The sequence below is a fragment of the Oncorhynchus keta genome, chromosome 26 (assembly GCF_023373465.1).
Source record: "Oncorhynchus keta strain PuntledgeMale-10-30-2019 chromosome 26, Oket_V2, whole genome shotgun sequence".
NCBI lineage: Eukaryota > Metazoa > Chordata > Actinopteri > Salmoniformes > Salmonidae > Oncorhynchus > Oncorhynchus keta.
The window spans coordinates 14,966,219-14,986,550 of record NC_068446.1 but is presented as its reverse complement, the minus strand read 5'-3'; the positions used below and the strand labels follow the sequence as shown (position 1 = coordinate 14,986,550).

Below are 20,332 nucleotides of genomic sequence, written 5' to 3'. Positions count from 1 at the left end.
TAAATAAAATAAAAAATAGAAAATGCACAACCACTATGCTTGAAAATAAGGAAGCAGTTATTCAGTGTTGTGTTGGATTTGCCCCAAACATAAGGCTTGGAATTTAGGCCCACACATTTTTTTTCAGTATTACTTTTATAATCATTTTTATTTTATTTAACCTTTATTTAACCAGGAAGGGCCCATTGAGATTAAAATCTCTTTTTGAAGAGCGCCCTGGCCAGGATAGGCAGCACCAAGTCATTACAAAAAAATTACAGACAGGCAACATGAAAAACTACAAGTAATCTAATAAGGACCCAAAGTCGCTTTACAATTATAGGAATGAAAAGGAAAAACAGCAAAACAGGAGTCAAAACAAAACATGAGACTTAACAAAACATGAATAAAGAGAGGGGTGGGCTCAAAGAAGGGAAAGAGTGGGGTGTGTCAGTATACAGGGAGGGGAGGGATTTGGATACAATCCCAGTTTAGGGTAAAATGCGGGATTGGGATTTGGATATGAAACCAGTTTGGGTTAAAAAAAAAAGGGATCGGGGTTAGGATACAACCCCAGTTTAGGGTAAGGGGTAAGGTAAGGGTTTGGTTTCGGTGCTGCTCAGTATGATGAAGAGAGGAGTGGGTTTGGGGGGGAGTGTGTTCAGAAGGAAAACTGCATATTTTGTTACGGTTTTCATGTGGTGAAGGAGAGTCGGACCAAACTGCAGCGTGTAGATTGCATGCCACACCCTGGCCTGACCCAATACATAAAGATAAACACAAAATACTTCAACCAGGGCGTGACATATTTGATGTGTCTGGGTGGATTAGCATAATCCACACCATGCTTAAAGATGTATTCAATGTCTGATTTGTTATTGTTACCCATCTACCAATCACTGCCTTTCTTTATGATGCTTTTGAAAATCTCCCTGGTCGTTGTAGTTGAATCTGTGAAATTCGTTACTTGACTCCGGGACCTTACAGATGTTGTATGTATGGGGGACAGAGGAAGAAGTAGATTCAAAAATCATGTCAACCCTATTATTTCACACAGAGTCATCAGTCCATATAACTTATGTGATTTTTTGAGCCAAATTTTACTTCTGAACTCATTTCAGCTTGCCTAAACAAAGGGGGTGAATACTAATGCAACAACTATATTTTAGTTATTACATTTTTATTAATTTGTAAAAAGAAATATATATATATGTATTCACTTTGACATTACAGGAGTATTTTGTGTCGATCAATGACAAAAAAATGACAATTAAATATATTTCAATCCCACTTTGTAACGCAACTAAATGTGAAAAAAGGTTGAAGAGTGTGTAGGCTTTCTAAAGGCCCTGTACTACCTACTCAAAGTAGGCCTACAGTGGTAAGCACTAGTTTACCATGTGTTGTTACTTGCAGGTTCAGTTGGGGCAGGGCGGGAGACGCCTCTTCTTTCTGAGCGCAAAGCTCCAGCTATATAATAGCCTCACTCACATCTAATCTTTTCAGAATCTGAAATACTACACTACATCCACATACTTTGGAGCTGAGTTCATCTTCAAAAGTTTTCTACTATCAGGTAAAAAATAAAAAATAAATACACAAGTTGTATAATCAGCAATTGTCATATAATTAGGATATAGATAGATTTGTAAAATAAATTGGCTCCACTCATTTACATTAAATTATATCAGAGATAATCCTTGACTTTCTGTATAATTGAAAGTTATTTGTTTGTTTAGCAGCAGCATTTTTTGTGTTAAAGAAACATTTCTGCCAGTCTATTCTTTATCATATCGCAGTTGCCTTGCAAACTCATCTTAGGTATGCCAGATGTATTGGGTATTCTTTTGAATAAATGTCAATAGGTTAATTCCTACAAAATGTGTACAATGTCCGAGGGAAATATGAAATAACTTTTTGTTCACATCAATTGTTTATACGCTCGCCCAAAAATGGAGGTGTGGCTTAGTAGTGGTGTGGCTTTCTCATTTTTTTGCCACCCGTGAGAGTCATTTTTATTCCAGTTAGTCGGTCCTGCTAAGATTGAGCACAGACTTAATGAGTATTAACGAGGCTTACACAAGAGTGTGAGTTCCTCAAATGTCTATGCATGTCTTAATGTTGGGATTCTTAACACTTTGTTTTAATATTGAAGTAGTAATGTTGCAAATATCCAGCAACATGTTTCTGTAAGGTGGAGTCAAGCACATTATGTATCTTTTCATTACATGTATATTCAAATATGTGATGTGCAGAACTATTGAAGAACATTAAAATCAGCACTGTACAAACTTAACATGACGAACAGGAATGACATTTACTCCCACTGATAGACAAAACGAACAATCTGAAAGTCACGCCCCCAATAGGGCACACCTCCTCAGGTGCTGGGTCAACCCAGCATGAAAGTTCATAAAAACCCAACTGATGGTTAAATTAACCGGGCTATTTTCAGAAGACATGGCCTATTAGGGGCGTGGTTTTCAGATGGTTATTTTTGGTCACCCGGCTCTAGTTTACGATGTGTTGTTACTTGCAAGTTGGATTGGGTGGGGCTTGATATGCCTCTTCTTTCCAAGATGCTCTAGCTTTATAATAGCCTCACTCACAATCTTTGCAGAATCTTGAATAGGCTACTAGACAACATCCACATCTGCCTTTGCTGCTGAGTTCATCTTCGAAAGTTTTCTACTATCAGGTATTTTTTTTTTTTTAAGTTTTATATCCTTACATCAGCAATTCTCATCCAATTAGGATACAGATATACACGAGAACTAAACTTAAAAATTTTTTTTTTTGTTTATCAGCAGAATCTTTGGTGTGAAAGTAACATGTTGCTGCCAGTCTATTCTTTATCATATCGCAGTTGCCTTGCAAACACATTTCTGGGTTGGCTAGATATATTAGCTATTCTTTTGAATAGATGCATACATGTTAATAGGTTAATTCCTACAAAATGTGTAGAATGGCAGAGGAAAAGAAAAAGAACTGTTTCAGTAATGCACTGTGCCTTTAAATTGTAGTTGGTGGCTCAGCTAGTCGGATCCAGGAGGGAAGAAACCTACGCAAAAACCGTCCATATGAGTCATATTCATATTTTACAGAGGAATTAACAGTATGATTGCATATTGGAAAGACTTTTACAGAATTTTTTTTTAGATTGTATTTTAGAATACATTCATTTTATTGTATACTACAGCCATTTTTCAATTGTATTGCTCAATTGAGTCGCTGTATTAGCATGCTGCAGTGAATAAATAGTATGGAAAGTTACACACATTGGTATATGAGGTAAAAAAAAAAATCATATATCTCTGCATATTGATATGTTTTAACACAATGATATTGTGAACTAAATAAACTAATGACAGATAATTAATTATTTATTCTATTTTCCATGAATTATTTCATCTTTTATTATGTAGTTTATGTCTCAATATTACATTACATTTTATGTAAAAGTAGCAGTGTGTAAATATTTTTGGGAGGGTGTGTCACACAGATATCATAAATTATACACTATATGTACAAAGGTATGTGGACACACCTTCAAATGAATGGATTCGGTTATTTCAGCCACACCCGTTGCTGACGGGGGTATAAAATTGAGCAAACATCCATGCAATCTCCATAGACAAACGTTGCAGTAGAATGGCCTTACTGAAGAGCTCAGTGACTTTTAACATGGGACCGTCATAGGATGCCACCTTTCCAACAAGTTCTATAAGCAACGATGGCAACGATGGCTCAGCCATGAAGTGGTAGGCCACACAAGCTAACAGAACGGGACCGCCGCGTGCTGAAGCGCGTAGCACCATGAAAATTGTCTGTTCTCGGTTGCAAACACTCACTTTCGAGTTCCAAACTACCTCTGGAAGCACGGTCAGCACAAGTACTGTTCGTCGGGAGCTTCATGAAATGGGTTTCTATAGCTGAGCAGGCGCACTCAAGCCTAAGATCACAATGCGCAATGCCATGCGTCGACTGGAGTGGTGTAAAGCTTGCCACCTTTGGAATCTGGAGCAGTGGAAATGCTTTCTCTGGAGTAATGTATCATGCTTCACCAACTGGCAGTCCAATGGACAAATCTGGGTTTGATGGATGGCAGGAGAGTGCTACCTGCCCCAATGCATAGTGCCAACTGTAAAGTTTGGTGGCTGAGGAATAATGGTCTGGGGCTGTTTTAATGGTTCTGGCTAGGATCCTTAGTTCCAATGAAGGGAAATCTTAACGCTACAGCATACAATGACATTCTAGACAATTTTGTGCTTCCAACTTTGTGGCAATAGTTTGGGGAAGGCCCTTTCCTGTTTCAGCATAGCAATGCCCCTGCGCACAAAGCAAAGTCCAAACAGAAATGGTTTGTCGAGATCGGTGTGGAAAAACTTGACTGGCCGGCACAGAGCCCTAACCTCATCCCCATCGAACACCTATGGGATGAATTGGATCGCTGACTGCGAACCAGGCCTAATCACCCAACATCAGTGCCCGACCTCACTAATGCAATTGTTGCTGAATGAAAGCAAGTCCCCTCGGCAATGTTCCAATATCTAGTTGAAAGCCTTCCTAGAAAAGTGCAGGCTGTTATAGCAGCTACGGGAGGGGGGGGGACCAACTCTATAGTAATTGCCTTGATTTTGGAATGAGATGTTCGACGAGCAGGTGTTCACATACTTTTGGTCATGTAGTGTATATGTAATTTTGTGGTCTGTCATCCTATAGTTTTTACTGTTTGGAGTCTGAGGTGGCTAAGTGTTGTGAATTAGCCTAGAACCCATCCAGTAGAACCACAGAGGAATCAAACTGCTTTCGGAATACTGAGAGAGTAATTGGTTAGAGGATCACATGGGCTACAGGGGCTTATGTTTACAGATTCCCGTCTTGGGGATAATGTTTCTTCTTATTCCAATCCAGTCTCATGAGACGCTTCAATCAAACACTGTATTTGCTCAGATCAATAAAATGAAAAAATATCTTCTATCACGTCTTTATGTACATCAAATTCCAAGTTTGGAATGCAATCATGTCAGGTATGCTTGTATGGTGAATATGGACTACAATACATTTTCAGATGCTGAAATGTTGAGACATGGATAAGTCATCCTAACAGTCAGTTTGAGAGACAGAGAAAGAAAGAGAGATGAGTAGAGAGAGAAAGGGAGAGAAACAGTTCTCTCTTTAGTCAGTCAGGCTCAACAGCCCTGACCTTTGCACCACCACCCTAGATCAACATTGAGTTACTGTCAGAGTTAGAGATAGACACCCTTCTCATTAAGGAGTAATGGTAAAGTATCAGGTTTCATGTGGGTCTGATAGTGACACAAAAACATGAGGTATGAGAGATATACTGTCTCTGTGATACAGAGGGGTTATTTGACAACACAACATTCTATAAGGTTTCACACACAATGTTAAAAGCATGACATTTTGCTTTAATTATGTGGATGACATCCATAGTAAAGAAAGACTAAATATTGTTTCCAAATAAATGAAGTAGCCTATGAGGAAATAACCTATGAGGAAGTAGCCTATGTCTCTGACTCATTTTTCCGGACAGCTGAAGTAAAAGCTCTGTGATGTTTTGAGTAAACATTCAAGGCCAATGTGAAGGCTACATCCTTCTCTATCTGTTGTAAGGAATATTGCAGCTGCACAAGCAGGATACTGTCCTGATACATTGCATTGGAGTAAAAACAATCTTTGTTTGTGTGATGTAGGCTTATATTTGTAGTTGCTGCCATATCATAGTCACTAGCCAGAGTTGCTGAAAAATAACACTACTGCTTTGACTGCCTGTCTGCTTCCTGCTTAGCCAAAGTTTGCAATGATGATGAAAAAAAAATATTAGACCTTGTGTCTGTGACTTGCTTGTGTTTGATTTGTTGGCTAGATGTAACTCCCCACTTGGGTTTTGTGTTGCTGCAAAAAACTATCTGGGAGTATGTACGAACATGTTGGTCATGTCTTTTTTTGGACAACATGTAAACAGCTGCATGTAGCCAAACTCTGAAAAAAAAACATGAAATCATGCTTATGCGTAAAAGCCTACTGAGGCATGGAATGCAATAGTTTGAACATGTCGACCATCTGCTTTGTGTACAAAACATCCGACAAAGGCGTTCATCCCCGATCAAAGCGGCAGCGGAGCAATGAGCAGCAACTACATAGGCGACAGCCTTAGAATTAAGATCAACATACCAGAATGGACATTAACCTTCTGATGAGGGTCTAAGCGTCAGCCATTTTGGTCAAGGAGCTGGTCAACCATGGTTTGCCAGTGCTGTGATAAGATAGTGTGGGAAAAAATGTATTTGAAGAATTTATCCTCACTGTATGTTTGTCAGCTAGCTAGCCAGACAGTTTAAGAGGAATGATTCCATTCATTTGTCAGATTAAGTGCCAATATGCCAACATTCCATTCAAACAAGGCAGTCAATCCACAGCAATACACTGGCTGAAATCAGTCGATGATAAGACTTAGACAAGTTGTAAAATCAACAAGTACTGATAATGTATCATATAATAGCACTCACAGTTTACCAAGAAAACAAATAATTTAGTCATTTAGGGTCTTTTTGACTATAATTTAGAGGCTATTTGTACAAAACCTGTATAAACTGTATTTATAACTATATAACAATATTTTTGGTTGACAGTAATTCTATTACACAATTTCTGATATATCACACAGTTATGTTCCTGCATAAATCAAATGTGGATTACGCCTCTACTGCCATTAGCTCATATTACACTGGTTTGGATTTGTCCCTGACGAATGTGGCTGCCAATTTCACTCCATTCTTTAACATTAAGGCTTTATGACATAGCCCCTCTAGTAATTTCATAGGATCTCTATGGCAGGAGATAAAATGTAAAGAAATCCTTCACCTGAGCAGAAATCTGTTTATTTTTAGTCCCAGCAAAACGGTTTCCAGAAAATCCGGAACTGCAACCACTCCTTTGTTTTGCAATTGACACAGGGATCAGCTGACATAATATTGGGTCATTCAGCAGAACACACACCTGTCTTAAGTAAAGAATACTGTTTAAAGTCAATAGTCATGTGATATGGCCTTCTCTTCAGTGAGCCAATAATGACCTCTGTTTAACTGGAGAAAATATTACCTGGAGCTTTGACTTGTGTTGTGTAATAAATGCCTCTAAGGATTCAGTCAAACATTAACTAACCTAATTGACATACGACGTACAGTAATTATCCTATTACACATATGACACAATACTAAAGTAGTGGTGTATTATGAAACCTAGGGCTTTGGTACATACATCTACACTTCAAAAAATGCTGGGTAAATAGTGGACAGAACACAGATAGGGATATTTTGACACAGGATCACTTAGTTGGGTGGTTTTCTTTGAAGACTGAAGGCATGGCTTATTAGTGACGTGGCTTTCAGATAGTTAGTTTTGGCCACCCGTGAAAGTAAATGTCATTCCTGTTGATCATGAGATGTTTGCACTGCAAATTTGAAATATTCTTCAATATTTTTTGTAAGTTACATATGTTAATATAAATGTTCTAACATTATTTAAACATTGTAACAATGTGGTAACTCTCCCAACATTGGGATATGCATAGGCACTTGAGCAACTCACACTCTTGTGTAACAAGCATTTCGCTACACTCGCATTAACATCTGCATGTGACCAATAAGATTTGATTTGAACCCTCATAAAAGCCACAAAATAATATAACATAACATGAACCAGAATGATATTTACTCTCATGGGAGGCAAAAAATAACAATTTGACAGCCACGCACCCACTAAGCCACGCTTCCAGTCTTTTGATCTGACCCAGTGGGTCATAGCTTAATAAGCCAGCATCAATAACCCAACTAAGTGACTCAACTGGCTGTTCCAAAATAACCCAACGAGTGTTCTGTCCAATATTTACCAACATTGTTTTTTTTAACCCAGCATTTCTTTTTAAAGTGTATTCCCCACAGATGTCCATTATTAGCACTATATGTTAGCCTTTAACACTACAGACACTCTCCAAGGTCTCGTTAACTGGTGATAAAGAGCCATACGTTTACATCATATCTTTGACTTTACTGTGATTCTGAGTTTTATTTTGTGTTTGTCAGTGATAATGACAGTCATCTTGTGTATGACCTTGACTCTCCATCACCTCCTCCTCCTCCTCCTCCTCCTCCTAATCACCCCTCTGCTTTCTCCTGCTCCTCCCTTCCAGAACCATGGTGTTCCATAAGGAGTTCCAGATTGCAGGAAAGGGGCCTGGTCTTCAGGTATGGCGTGTGGAGAAGATGGATCTGAAGCCGGTTCCTAAACAGCTCTATGGGAACTTCTTCACTGGAGACTGCTACGTTTTGCTCTACACCACCGCCGCCCCCTCATACTACATCCACATGTGGCTGGGTGAGAGAGAGAGCTGGTTACCCCACTGATATATCCTACCACCAGGGTCACTCAAGCTGAGCCTTTAACTGCTATGCTATACGTGCAGAAAATGATAATGATAAGCATTATCAAAAGACACATGCCACATTCACCTGTCATATTTATTTGATATTTGATAATTGACTGAATGGTTCCTCCCTTTGATGTTTTGGATGTTCCAGGGTGAAGCTTCCCATAGGTACACACAGGTTCAGCAATTCTAACCTTAATCATTGGTAGGAAAAATGTAAAACTGACCCAAGAACACTGCCTAAGGGGGAACTTCACCCTACATCATTCTGTATGTTCTATGGCCTTTCCCATTGATAATCTTCCTCCTCATCTCTGTCTCTATTGGTTGATACCACAGGAAATGAAAGTTCTCAGGATGAGATGGGTGCGGCGGCCATCTTTAGCTCCCAACTGGATGATTTCCTGGGCGGCAGCCCGGTACAATTCAGAGAGGTCCAGAACAATGAGTCGATCACCTTCCTGGGATACTTCAAGTCTGGTATCAAGTACAAGGTGAGGTATTACTGCAAACTGTATCATTAAAAATGACTGAAAGTCTCTGTTTTCCTTTCCAGCACTTAGAAGCTTACTCTGTTATTATACAGCCCACTACTATACTTCTCTGTTCATGTCAATGACATTGAAACCCAATGCAGTGAAGGGAAGGAAAATAATGTGTGTGTTAGCTTCGTTAACCTGACACATTATTTAAATTCTCCGTCCTTCAGCAAGGTGGGGTGGCCTCTGGCTTCCAGCACGTGGTGACCAATGAGATGAACGTCAAGCGTCTGCTGCACATCAAGGGCCGCAGGGTCATCAGAGCCACGGAGGTGGACATGTCCTGGTCCAGCTTCAACAATGGGGACTGCTTCATCATCGACCTGGGAAAGGTGAGCTGGGACAGGGTATCAGTGACTAAGCTCAACGATGAAATTAGAAGTTAAGGAGTTAGATCTGCTAAACCAGACCCACGTGCATTGAACTTAGCCGATGATACATAGGGGGATTGTCACATAGGCAGAAGCACAAAGATCCCACATGCACAATGTTTGCATATGTGCAATGGGAGGAATGAGGGCTCTAAAGACGGAGAAGGCAGTAAAATACCCCAGTTGTTATTTTGTGGAGCATACATGAGCATGCATAAGTAGTTATATCCAGAGGCAAGACTCCTTCCTCCCTTACCCTTAGTCTGAGTCATGGCCATGAAGACAACTTTTGTTTCTATTCTCAGGACATCTTCCAGTGGTGTGGCAGTGAGTGCAACCGCTTCGAGCGACTGAAGGCGTCCGAGGTGGCCATCGATGTCCGTGACAACGAGAGGAATGGCCGTGCCAAGCTGCAAATTGTTGAGGAGGGAGGAGAGCCAGAGGCTGTCATCAACGTGAGACATTTGCATTTTTACATTTTAGTCATTTAACACTCTCTTATCCAGACACACACACACACACACACACACACACACACACACACACACACACACACACACACACACACACACACACACACACACACACACACACACACACACACACACACACACACACACACACACACACACACAAATAATCGAGGAGGAAGGAGAACAGCTGACTGAATCCTAAATCATTCCCTCACCGCTCCCCCTCCAATTGCATGTTCATGCGCACCTCTGCCATTTGCACAAGTGTCTCATTGCTGAGGGAGTGAAGATGATCTAGGGTCTAGGGGATAATTAGACATTCAGATAGTCACTTAGACCGAGCCAGCAAGGCTGCAGGCTTCAGAGCGAAGTGCTATCCCTACAAGCACTGCGATATGTTTGGAGTTTGCGCAATTTCATAAAATAATGGAGAGGAATTCCTAATTATATGTTGTTTGCATTTGTTAATGTCTGATTTCGAGACTTGATACATGTAACAGATGACATACCTCCCAAATTAAATGTTTAACTGTTACTGTGGTTTATATCTTGTAAAACAACAGGGGGATTTGTTAATTTGAATTTCATGCTTGTTTTATTGTTTAAAAGTGGAACATGAATTTCATCATTCAAGTAAGGAGTGTGTTCCGAAGTTGATGGGTTTATTGATCCCATCCCTACTCTCTGGAGGTCACCCTCTGAGTTTAGTTAGCAACATGTGACACTCCGAGCGAGTTGATAGGGGCGAGGGGGCAGTTTGGGATTCACCGACAGACTGTCATCAACGTGAGTCACCTTCACCACCACTTCCTGTCCCTGTAATACAGGAAGGGAATATGGGAGCGAGGGTTACTGGCATCTGGCATTATTATGCCCGTTTAGCACACTAAGACATTGCAGTGTGAACTTGAATCATTTTAGCTGTCTTCTATTTTGTCTCATTTAATGCATTTTTAAAAGGTAAGGGGTTGTTCCTGGTCTTGCACGGTGGTCACAAGCTCTATACAAGGGTTTCTATGCAATGGTGGAATTGTAGATGAGTGCAACGGGACTTCTCAGGCAGAGCTGATAAACTTGGCTAGGACTTATTTCTCCTTATTCACGGTATTAATAATTGCTGTGTTTGCTTTTATGTTAAGGCTCTGGGACCCAAACCCAACATCCCTGCAGGAAGCCCTGATGACGAGACTGTTGAAAGAGCCAACAAGAAGGGAGCTCTCTACATGGTAGAGACTCGCAGCCCTGTGCTGCTCCCAGTCTGTCATATGTGTATGTTTTGTGGTGGCGCTGTGTACTGTGAAAGCACAATGGTCCATTTCAGTTGTCTCTGTATAATGTGGGGAATACAGATGTATTGTATTGGGTTGTAGATCTCTGACGCGGCAGGCTCCATGAAGGTGTCAGTGGTGGCCCAGACCAGCCCCTTCAAACAAGAGATGCTCTCCCCCAGTGAGTGTTACATTCTGGACAATGGATCGGACTGCAAGATCTTTGTCTGGAAAGGACCTAGTGCCTCCACAGATGAGCGCAAGGCTGCCATGAATGCTGCAGAACAGTTCATCAAGGAGAAGAATTACCCCAAGCACACCCAGGTAACGTTACAGCAAACATGTCTCCATGCTGCTGCCGTGAATTTGTATGCCAAAGTTATGCACCATGACAGTAACCTCTACCCTACTGCTGCTGAATTGTGCAAAAGTCATACACTACAAGAACAACCTCTCCACATCCCATCACCACTCACTCAGCTCTGTGTAATGACCAACTCCTTTGGATCTACTGCTATCATTTCCCTTTACAGATATGTGGGTTGAATGATTTAAGCCCTTTGATGTCTTCTTCTGTCCTGTACAGATCCAGGTGTTGCCGTGCGGAGGAGAGACTACCCTGTTTAAGCAGTTCTTCTGTAACTGGAAGGACAAGGACCAGACCACGGGCCCAGGCCAGGCCTACAGTGTGGGACGTATTGCCAGGGTGGAGCAGGTCCCCTTCGACTCCTCCTCCCTACACACCAACAAGACCATGGTTGCCCAACACGGCATGGTGGATGACGGATCTGGGAAGGTTCAGGTACTGCTGAAAGAATCTAGTGATGAGAATCAGTATGATGATCTAATTCCAGTGGTGGAAAAATACCCAATTGTCATACTTGAGTAAAAGTAAAGATTCCTTAATAGAAAATGACTCAAGTAAAAGTGACCCAGTAAAATCCTAGTTGAGTAAATATACTTAAGTAATTGCTAAAATATACTTAAAAATCAAAAGTAAAAGTCTGAATAATTTCAAATTCCTTATATTAAGCAAACCAGACGGCACCATTGTCCTGTTTTTTAAAAATGTATGGATAGCCAGGGGCATATTCCAACATTCAGACATCATTTACAAACGAAGCATGTGTTTGGTGAGTCCGCCAGATCAGAGGCAGTAGGGATGACCAGGGATGTTCTCTCGATAAGTGTGTGAATTAGAATATTTCCCTGTCCTGCTAAGCATTCAAAATGTAAGAAGTACTTTTGTGTGTCAGGGAAAATGTATGGAGTAAAGGTACATACTTTTCTTTAGGAATGTAGTGAAGTAAATATAAATATGTCAAACATAGAAATAGTCAAGTACAGATATCCCCAAAATATTTTTACACCACTGTCAAATTCTACTACTCCTGGTGGTGTGAGAATTGTTTTTTTGTTTTGTTCAAAGGAGTGAAACGAGTGAACCTCAATTTGTCTTTCCACAAATACTTTCATCTTATCTCCTCTACTTCTGAACTGTATTGGATGAGAACATCCAAGGTCCATCCCCCTCAGACCTTCTTCTCCAATGTGCCATAGAGCCATAGAGAGAATAACAGGCAGAGGGAGAATGTGTTACAAGGAAGGCAAACTTGTGCATGTGTGCTGGAGGCTGCCGTCCCGACCACTAGACCACCCAGTCCATATGTGAATTGTTTTTCATGTACCACACACTGAGAGTTACACCTTGGTAACTAAAGGTGATGCTTCTCCTCCTCAGGTGTGGCGTGTGGAGGATGGTGCCCAGGTGCCAGTGGACCCCTCCAGCCACGGCCAGTTCTATGGAGGTGACTGCTACCTGGTCCTGTACAGCTACCGCCTAGGAGGCAGGGAGCAGCATATCATCTACACCTGGTTAGTGTTGTTCACCATGTCGCCACAAGAGAGAGCCTTCATCAGACTGGAGCTATAGACTGAGTATACCAAACATTGAGAACAGCTTCCAAGTATTGAGTTGTGCCCTTTTGGCCTCAGAACAGCCTCAATTCGTTGGGCATGGACTCTACAAGGTGTCAAAAATGTTCCACAGGGATGCTGAACCATGTTGACTCCAATGCTTCCCACAGTTGTGTCAAGTTGGCTGAATGTCCTTTTGGGTGGTGGACCATTCTTGATGCACAAGGGAAACTGTTGAGCATGAAAAAACCCAGCAGCATTGCAGTTCTTGACACACATCAGTGCCCCTAGGACCTACTACCATACTCTGTTCAAAGGCACTTAAATATTTGTTCTTGCCCATTCACCCCCTGAATGGCACATGCACACAATCCATGTCTTAATAATCTCAACACATGAAAATCCTTCTTTAACCTGTCTCCTCCCCTTCATATACACTGATATGAGTGGATTTAACAAGTGACGTCAATAAGGGAACGTAGCTTTCACCTGGATTCACCTGGTCAGTCTATGTAATGGAAAGAGCAGGTGTTCTTAATTTGTTATGTACTCAGTGTAACTGCATTAGCACCTCTCTGGGATATGTGGGACGGTAGTGTCCCACCTCGCCAACAGCCAGTGAAATTGCAGGTCGCCAAATTCAAAACAACAGAAATCCCATAATTAAAATTCCTGAAACATACAAGTATTTTACACCATTGTAAAGATCCACTTCTTGTTAATCCAGCCACGGTGTCCGATTTCAAAAAGGCTTTACGACGAAAGCACACCAAACGATTATGTTAGGTCAGTACCAAGTCACAGAAAAACACTTTTTCCAGCCAAAGAGAGGAGTCACAAAAAGCAGAAATAGAGATAAAATTCATCACTAACCTTTGATGATCTTCATCAGATGACACTTATAGGACTTCATGTTACACAGTACATGTATGTTTTGTTCGATAAAGTTCATATTTATATCCAGAAATCTCAGTTTACATTGGCGCGTTATGTTCAGTAGTTCCAAAACCTCTGGTGATTTTGTAGAGAGCCACATCAATTTACAGAAATACTCATAATAAACATTGATAAAAGATACAACTGTTATGCATGGAATTTTAGATCCACTTCTCCTTAATGCAACCGCTGTGTCAGATTTTTAAAAAACTTTACGTAAAAAGCATACCATGCAATAATCTGAGTACAGCGCTCAGACAACAAAACAAGCGATACAGATATCCGCCATGTTGTAGAGTCAACAGAAGTCAGAAATAGCATTATAAATATTCACTTACCTTTGATGATCTTCATCAGAATGCACTCCCAGGAATCTCAGTTCCACAATAAATGTTTAATTTGTTCGATAAAGTCCATAATTTATGTCCAAATACCTCCTTTTTCTCGCGTTTAGTACACAATCCAAACTCATGACATGCGAAAGTCCAGGCAAAAGTTCAGATGATTAGTCATATTACAGTTCGTAGAAACATGTCAAACGAAGTATAGAATAGATCTTTAGGATGTTTTTATCATAAATCTTCAATAATGTTCCAACCGGAGAATTCCTTTCTCTGTAGGAATGCAATGTAACGCAAGCTAACTCTCACGTGAGCGCGCGTGATCAGCTCATGCCACTCTGGCAGACCTCTGACTCATTCAGCTCCCATTCCCCCCTCCTTCACAGTAGAAGCATCAAACAAGGTTATAAAGACTGTGGAAGCCTTAGGAAGAGCAATATGAAGCCATAGACATTGTATATTTGATAGGCAATGTTTTGAAAAACTAAAAAACTCAGATTTCCCACTTCCTGGTTGGATTTTTGTTCTCAATTTTTGCCTGCCATAGGAGTTCTGTTATACTCACAGACATTATTCAAACAGTTTTAGACACTTCAGAGTGTTTTCTATCCAAATCTACTAATAATATGCATATATTAGCAACTGGGCCTGAGTAGCTGGCAGTTTACTCTGGGCACCTTATTCATCCAAGCTACTCAGTCCCAAAGAAGTTAAGATCTCTGTTTGTGTCTATGTTATCCCATACCCATAACAGTGATTGATGGATTGATATATTGATTGACTGATGTCTTCAGGCAGGGGCGGAAGTGTACTCAGGATGAGCTGGCTGCTTCTGCCTTCCTGACGGTCAAGCTGGACGACTCCATGGGAGGCTCACCTGTCCAGGTAACACTTACTGTACAAAGACAATCCAAGAACAATTGCTCACCATTCAGATAAATCTGATTTAAACACACCTCATATGTCTTTCAAACACTCAGAGAAGTGTCTTCTTGTCAATGTTGTTTGGAAGTGTGATTTATTTATTTAACCTTAGCCAGGTAAGTCATTGAGAACAAAATCTATTTTACAATAACAACCTGGCTGTGAAAGCCCATGATCTAATGGATGTGTTGAAATGTCTCCTCTCCTATCTCCTCCAGGTGCGTGTGACTCAGGGCCAGGAGCCGGCCCACCTGATGAGTCTGTTCAAGGGGAAGCCCATGGTGATCCACCTGGGCGGAACGTCCCGTAAGGGGGGCCAGAGCAAGGTGGGCTCCACACGCCTCTTCCACATCCGCCAGAGCTCCACCAAGGCTACACGGGCTGTAGAGGTCAGTCAGTCACACAACATACACATATATCTGGGACAAGATATCTAAACAAGACAAGATAAAGCATGTCTGTCTATATAATGAATATGAATTGTGTGGGTTGAGGTTATTAAATATAAAAGGACTAAACCTCTCTCTAAAAGCTTCAAGTTTTTATTGAAAACTAAATGTTTTTCAAGTAGATTACTAAGAAAAGATCATCCATTGTTTAAAAGTGGCCTTTTTGCCTTTGTGCAGATTGCCATGTCCCATTTTCGATTAATTTAAAATTAAACATTTTTCAAGTATCTCTCTTTTTCAAGCTGGTTACAATTTCAATTTCATCCCCCTGAAAAAATAGAACAAATATTATGGCTGAACTCAAATGTGCTGGTTATTAAACGGCGGGTAGCCTAGTGGTTAGAGTGTTGGACTAGTAATTGCAAGGGTTGCAAGTTCAAATCCACAAGCTGATAAAGTACAAATCTGTTGTTCTGCTCCTGAACAGGCAGTCAACCCACTGTTCCTAGGTCTTCATTGAAAATAAGAATTTGTTCTTATTAAACTAACTAATGAATAAACAATTTGTATATTCTAAAGCTGAATCAGGTTAAAGACAAATAAAATAAAGTGTATGGAAGATTGAGGGAGGGGTGTGGCTGGTAAAAAATAAAAACCTGTATTTATGTAAAAGATGTTTGAAAAGGGTATTTTGTTATTAAATTATATTGTAGAGAATGGTAGAGTTATGTATTTTACGGAGTTATCAGAATTGTATGGGAAGGTTTGCTCAATCCAAGATTACAACCAATTGATTACAGCATTACCCCAAAAATGGAGGAGGCAGGTGGCAGCGGGAGGAGGTAGGGAACTGGTCTGTCTGCCTAATATAAAGGATCAAAACTGGCGGAGGAATAAAAATAGCATAAATAGCAAAGTATACCAGTTTCATTTGAGGACCAGGATGTTGACAGCTGTGCCATACAAATTTAAAAATAGTTGGGAAGAGATTTTTGATGTACCGATTCCATGGTACAGGGTGTATGAGTTGATTTATAAAACGACACAAGATTCAAGACTTCGTGCCCCCCCCATATCCAATCCTCTCCTCAGGTGGAGCCCTCTGCTACATTCCTGAACACCAATGATGTGTTTGTGCTGAAGTCCCCTGACACTGTGTTCCTGTGGAGGGGAGTGGGGGCCACTGAGGAGGAGATGGCTGCGGCACAGTATGTCACCTCTTTCCTGGGAGGAGGGAAAGCCACTGTGGTGTCAGAGGGCAAGGAGCCTGGTGGGTGTTGTAGTCTTACACCTGGTGACTGTCATAACAAAACATGCCTTTGTGATAGGATTTATTTTAAATACTTTTATTGTAGTGCTTTTATTAGCAAATATTACATTTGAACGACCATTACAAAATGTTGTACTCACTATAATTTATTATTGTGTTTTTCTGATGTTTCTTAATTTGCATTGAATGAAACTGGTATGATGAGTGTTTTGATGTACCATATTCTGCTCTCTTCCCCAGCTGGGTTCTGGTCTGCTCTGGGAGGGAAGAAGGAGTACCAGACCTCCAGCGGTCTGCAGAAGATGGTGAAGCCACCGCGCCTGTTTGGCTGCTCTAACAAGACTGGCAGACTCATAGTGAGTAGAGGAATGCTTTCTCTTAGTGAAGGGGTGGACTATTTGATTGTGAAGGTTGGAGACATCAAAGGATACTCTGTAATTTTCTCTTTCTCTTTCTCTTTCTCTTTCTCTTTCTCTTACTCTTACTCTTACTCTTACTCTTACTCTTACTCTTACTCTTTCTCTTTCTCTTTCTCTTACTCTTACTCTTACTCTTACTCTTACTCTTACTCTTACTCTTACTCTTTCTCTTTCTCAGGCTGAGGAGGTGCCTGGAGATTTCACCCAGTCAGACTTGGCAACCGATGATGTCATGCTTCTGGACACTTGGGATCAGGTAAGGTGTTGGCATGATGTGGAAGACCATTATAAAACCATAATACATTATAATCTGCATGATCCCAGTGGCTCTGATACAACTGATGTCCTGCCATGAGTTTTTAGAGGAAGTGATCCAATCCTCCAATCCCTCTTCACGTCCTGCTTTTACTGTTTTCTGTCTAATAATTTGAGTGTGCAGGGTTGACCCCATAGAAATATAGGCTTTGAAGTTACCGGTCAGGCGTATTGGCAGTCATCCACAGGAATGAATGGAATTCTACAGTATTTCAAATAAATGTTGAAAGGACAAAATGACATGTATTTAAGAATGTTTTTGATGTAGTGGGAACAGTAACATAAGATTTAAAAAACTTTACTTTAAGGACTTTTTAAAATATATATATTTAGTAGCTCACATAACATTATTTAAAAGTGTGCATTAAGGTATCTATAATAGAATAAAGGTGGCAAAAACAAATGTAAACATTAATACATGTATTTCTTTAGGTTAAATATTTGATTTACAATGGTTGGGGAAATGCCATGATGGAGGCGTGGTTACTTCAAAACAGCACCTCCTGTCTGTCATCTAGTGTAGCATTGACTTGACTGGGAATGTCTGTCTGGTTATTCTATTTCTATTGATGATCCACTCTCTTTTTCTATTATTTTAATAGGTATTCCTCTGGATAGGTAACGAGGCCAACGAAGTGGAGAGGACCGGATCAGCAAAAATTGGTACGATTGATTAATAATCTGGATTTATTGGCCATTGTTCATACATACACTCTATCACTACCTCATTGTAGTCATTGACAAAAAGTGTCAATCTATGGGACTTAATGTAGAGCTTTCTTCTTGCCTTTCAGCTAAAGACTACTTGGATTCGGACCCCTCTGGTCGCCGGGGCATTGCCATCACCACGATCAAGCAGGGAATGGAACCGGCAACCTTCACGGGCTGGTTCCAGGCCTGGGACCCCAAGATGTGGGAAACAGACCCTCTGGAGCGTATCCGTGCCCGTTTTTAAAATTTACTGTCACTAGGACAACCCCTTCCCCCTGCTCCCTCCCGTTCTTTACCCTCGCATGGCTTCTTCTCCTGCATGATCCTGTACTCCTAAAAACAAGGCCAAGACATCTGCAAGACATCTGCGAGCAGTTGGACCCATAAGCCAGATGAAACTGGTCCATTATATTGGACCAGTTTACAGTTTACTGCTTGGATTAGCTCGGTCGTGGATATGTTTGTGTTCTAGCCTACTCCATTGCTGTGATTGTCAAGCCAAATGTTTGACATAACAATGAGTGACAAGGAGTATTGTCTTTATTTTACTATTTTCATGTATAACTGTGTGGATTCTCAAATATGTTAGCTACACGTGTAAATGTAGCCTTCAAGGGGCAATCAGAAGTTGCGACATACATTTTTGGACTTAGAGATTAATTATGTGTACCCATTGATTCTTGAAGAATATATGTTATAAAGACCTCATTAGCTTAGTTCAACTGACGTACCCCATTAGAACCCCAATATACGCTTATTTTACTCCAATGTTTGTAAACAATATAGCCTCAAAACATTGGTTAAAACTATAATTTTAATATAATGGATGGTCAATCCTTGCGTCCATAGCTCTGTCTATGAATTTGAGAGTGATTGCATTTTTCCAGCCCCATCTCTCAGCTTTTTGTTACTTTTATTTTCAATTTTTTATTTTTTTATTTTACACTTATTTCAAAAATGTTCTTCACTTCTTAAAGCATTATAGGTTAAGGGATTGTAAAAGTAAGCCTTTTAGCGCATGTGATAAAATTTGATTTAACAAACCAGGGCTGAGGAGACCGCTTTGTTATTGTTTCTTCTCTGATCTCCACTTTAACAATGATGGGCATTTAAAAAAGACACTTTTGCTATTGTAAAATTTGCCTAACAAAGTCTATTTCATGCTTGTATACTGTAGTAAATTAACTTTTGTTAGTAAAAAAACATCCTGTTTTTTGAAAGAAGGTTGTGCTTTTTTTTATTGCGTCTTGCATGTACAGATGTAGGATCTTAATTTGAACCAGTTTGCTACAGCAGGAAAAATAATCCTGCAGCAACAGGAAATGTGAATTATTATGTGGATTATAATTATTGACATTTTTGTAGGGTTTGATACATTTCATGTGGGAAATCAAATCAGAAATTACACACTTTAGAAACTTTTTAAAACCTCAAATACACTACTGGGCAGTTTCCCGGACAGAGTTGAATTTAAGTCATGACTAGGCTAACTCTACTTAAATTAATACAGATTTTAAAAATGGTTTTCTGAGACGTTGCTTAATTTCAGATTAATTAGTTCTAGACTAGGGAGTCCCAGACTAAGGTAAATACTGACTAACCAGTTAATCTTTGTGAAGCCTAATTATGTTAATGATGTGCACTTGGTGCTGACCTGAGGAGCAAGTCATCTAAACCAAACGGTAACACTTTACTTGACACCCAGCGGTTTAACACGTTATGACACGGTCATAACCATGTCATATGATGTCATAACAGCTGACATAACACTGTCATGACCATACATGTAAATTTAGATCTGTTGTGACATGGCTGGTTATGACACCTACATAAGAGTGTAAAAATATACAACCTACCGTGGTAATTATTTAATGGCTGGTTATGACACCTACATAAGAGTGTAAAAACACACAGCCTACCATGGTAGTTATTTTATGGCTGGTTATGACACCTACATAAGAGTGTCAAAACACACAACCTACCATGGTAGTTATTTTATAGGTGGTTATGACACCTACATAAGAGTGT

At 40.2% G+C, this 20,332-nt stretch overlaps 1 protein-coding gene across 3 annotated transcripts; it reads left to right on the top strand.

Moving 5' to 3' along the window:
- The first annotated feature begins 1,408 nt into the window (after positions 1–1,408).
- Positions 1,409–19,527, top strand: LOC118358988 (gelsolin-like). Of its 3 annotated transcripts, XM_035737078.2 has the most exons (17): positions 1,465–1,555; positions 2,600–2,677; positions 8,195–8,379; positions 8,771–8,925; positions 9,141–9,302; positions 9,647–9,796; positions 10,954–11,040; positions 11,185–11,406; positions 11,669–11,884; positions 12,824–12,957; positions 15,071–15,161; positions 15,419–15,589; positions 16,682–16,859; positions 17,100–17,215; positions 17,457–17,534; positions 18,196–18,256; positions 18,388–19,527. In XM_035737078.2, the coding sequence occupies exons 3-17, from the start codon at positions 8,199–8,201 to the stop codon at positions 18,546–18,548; spliced, it is 2,163 nt and encodes a 720-aa protein (XP_035592971.1). In that variant the 5' UTR covers positions 1,465–1,555; positions 2,600–2,677; positions 8,195–8,198; the 3' UTR covers positions 18,549–19,527. The 3 variants fall into 3 exon arrangements, with proteins under 3 accessions (XP_035592972.1, XP_035592971.1, XP_035592970.1); XM_035737079.2 differs by lacking the exon at positions 2,600–2,677 and having other exon boundaries at positions 1,409–1,555; XM_035737077.2 differs by lacking the exon at positions 1,465–1,555 and having other exon boundaries at positions 2,468–2,677.
- Positions 19,528–20,332: the final 805 nt, after the last annotated feature.

Excerpts from the sequence above, each read along its gene's own strand:
- LOC118358988 (XM_035737079.2), top strand. The coding sequence starts at position 8,199 with ATGGTGTTCCATAAGGAGTTCCAGATTGCAGGAAAGGGGCCTGGTCTT. Across the intron at positions 9,303-9,646 it reads TCATCATCGACCTGGGAAAG|GACATCTTCCAGTGGTGTGG; the intron begins GTGAGCTGGGAC and ends TTCTATTCTCAG. Across the intron at positions 18,257-18,387 it reads GACCGGATCAGCAAAAATTG|CTAAAGACTACTTGGATTCG; the intron begins GTACGATTGATT and ends CTTGCCTTTCAG.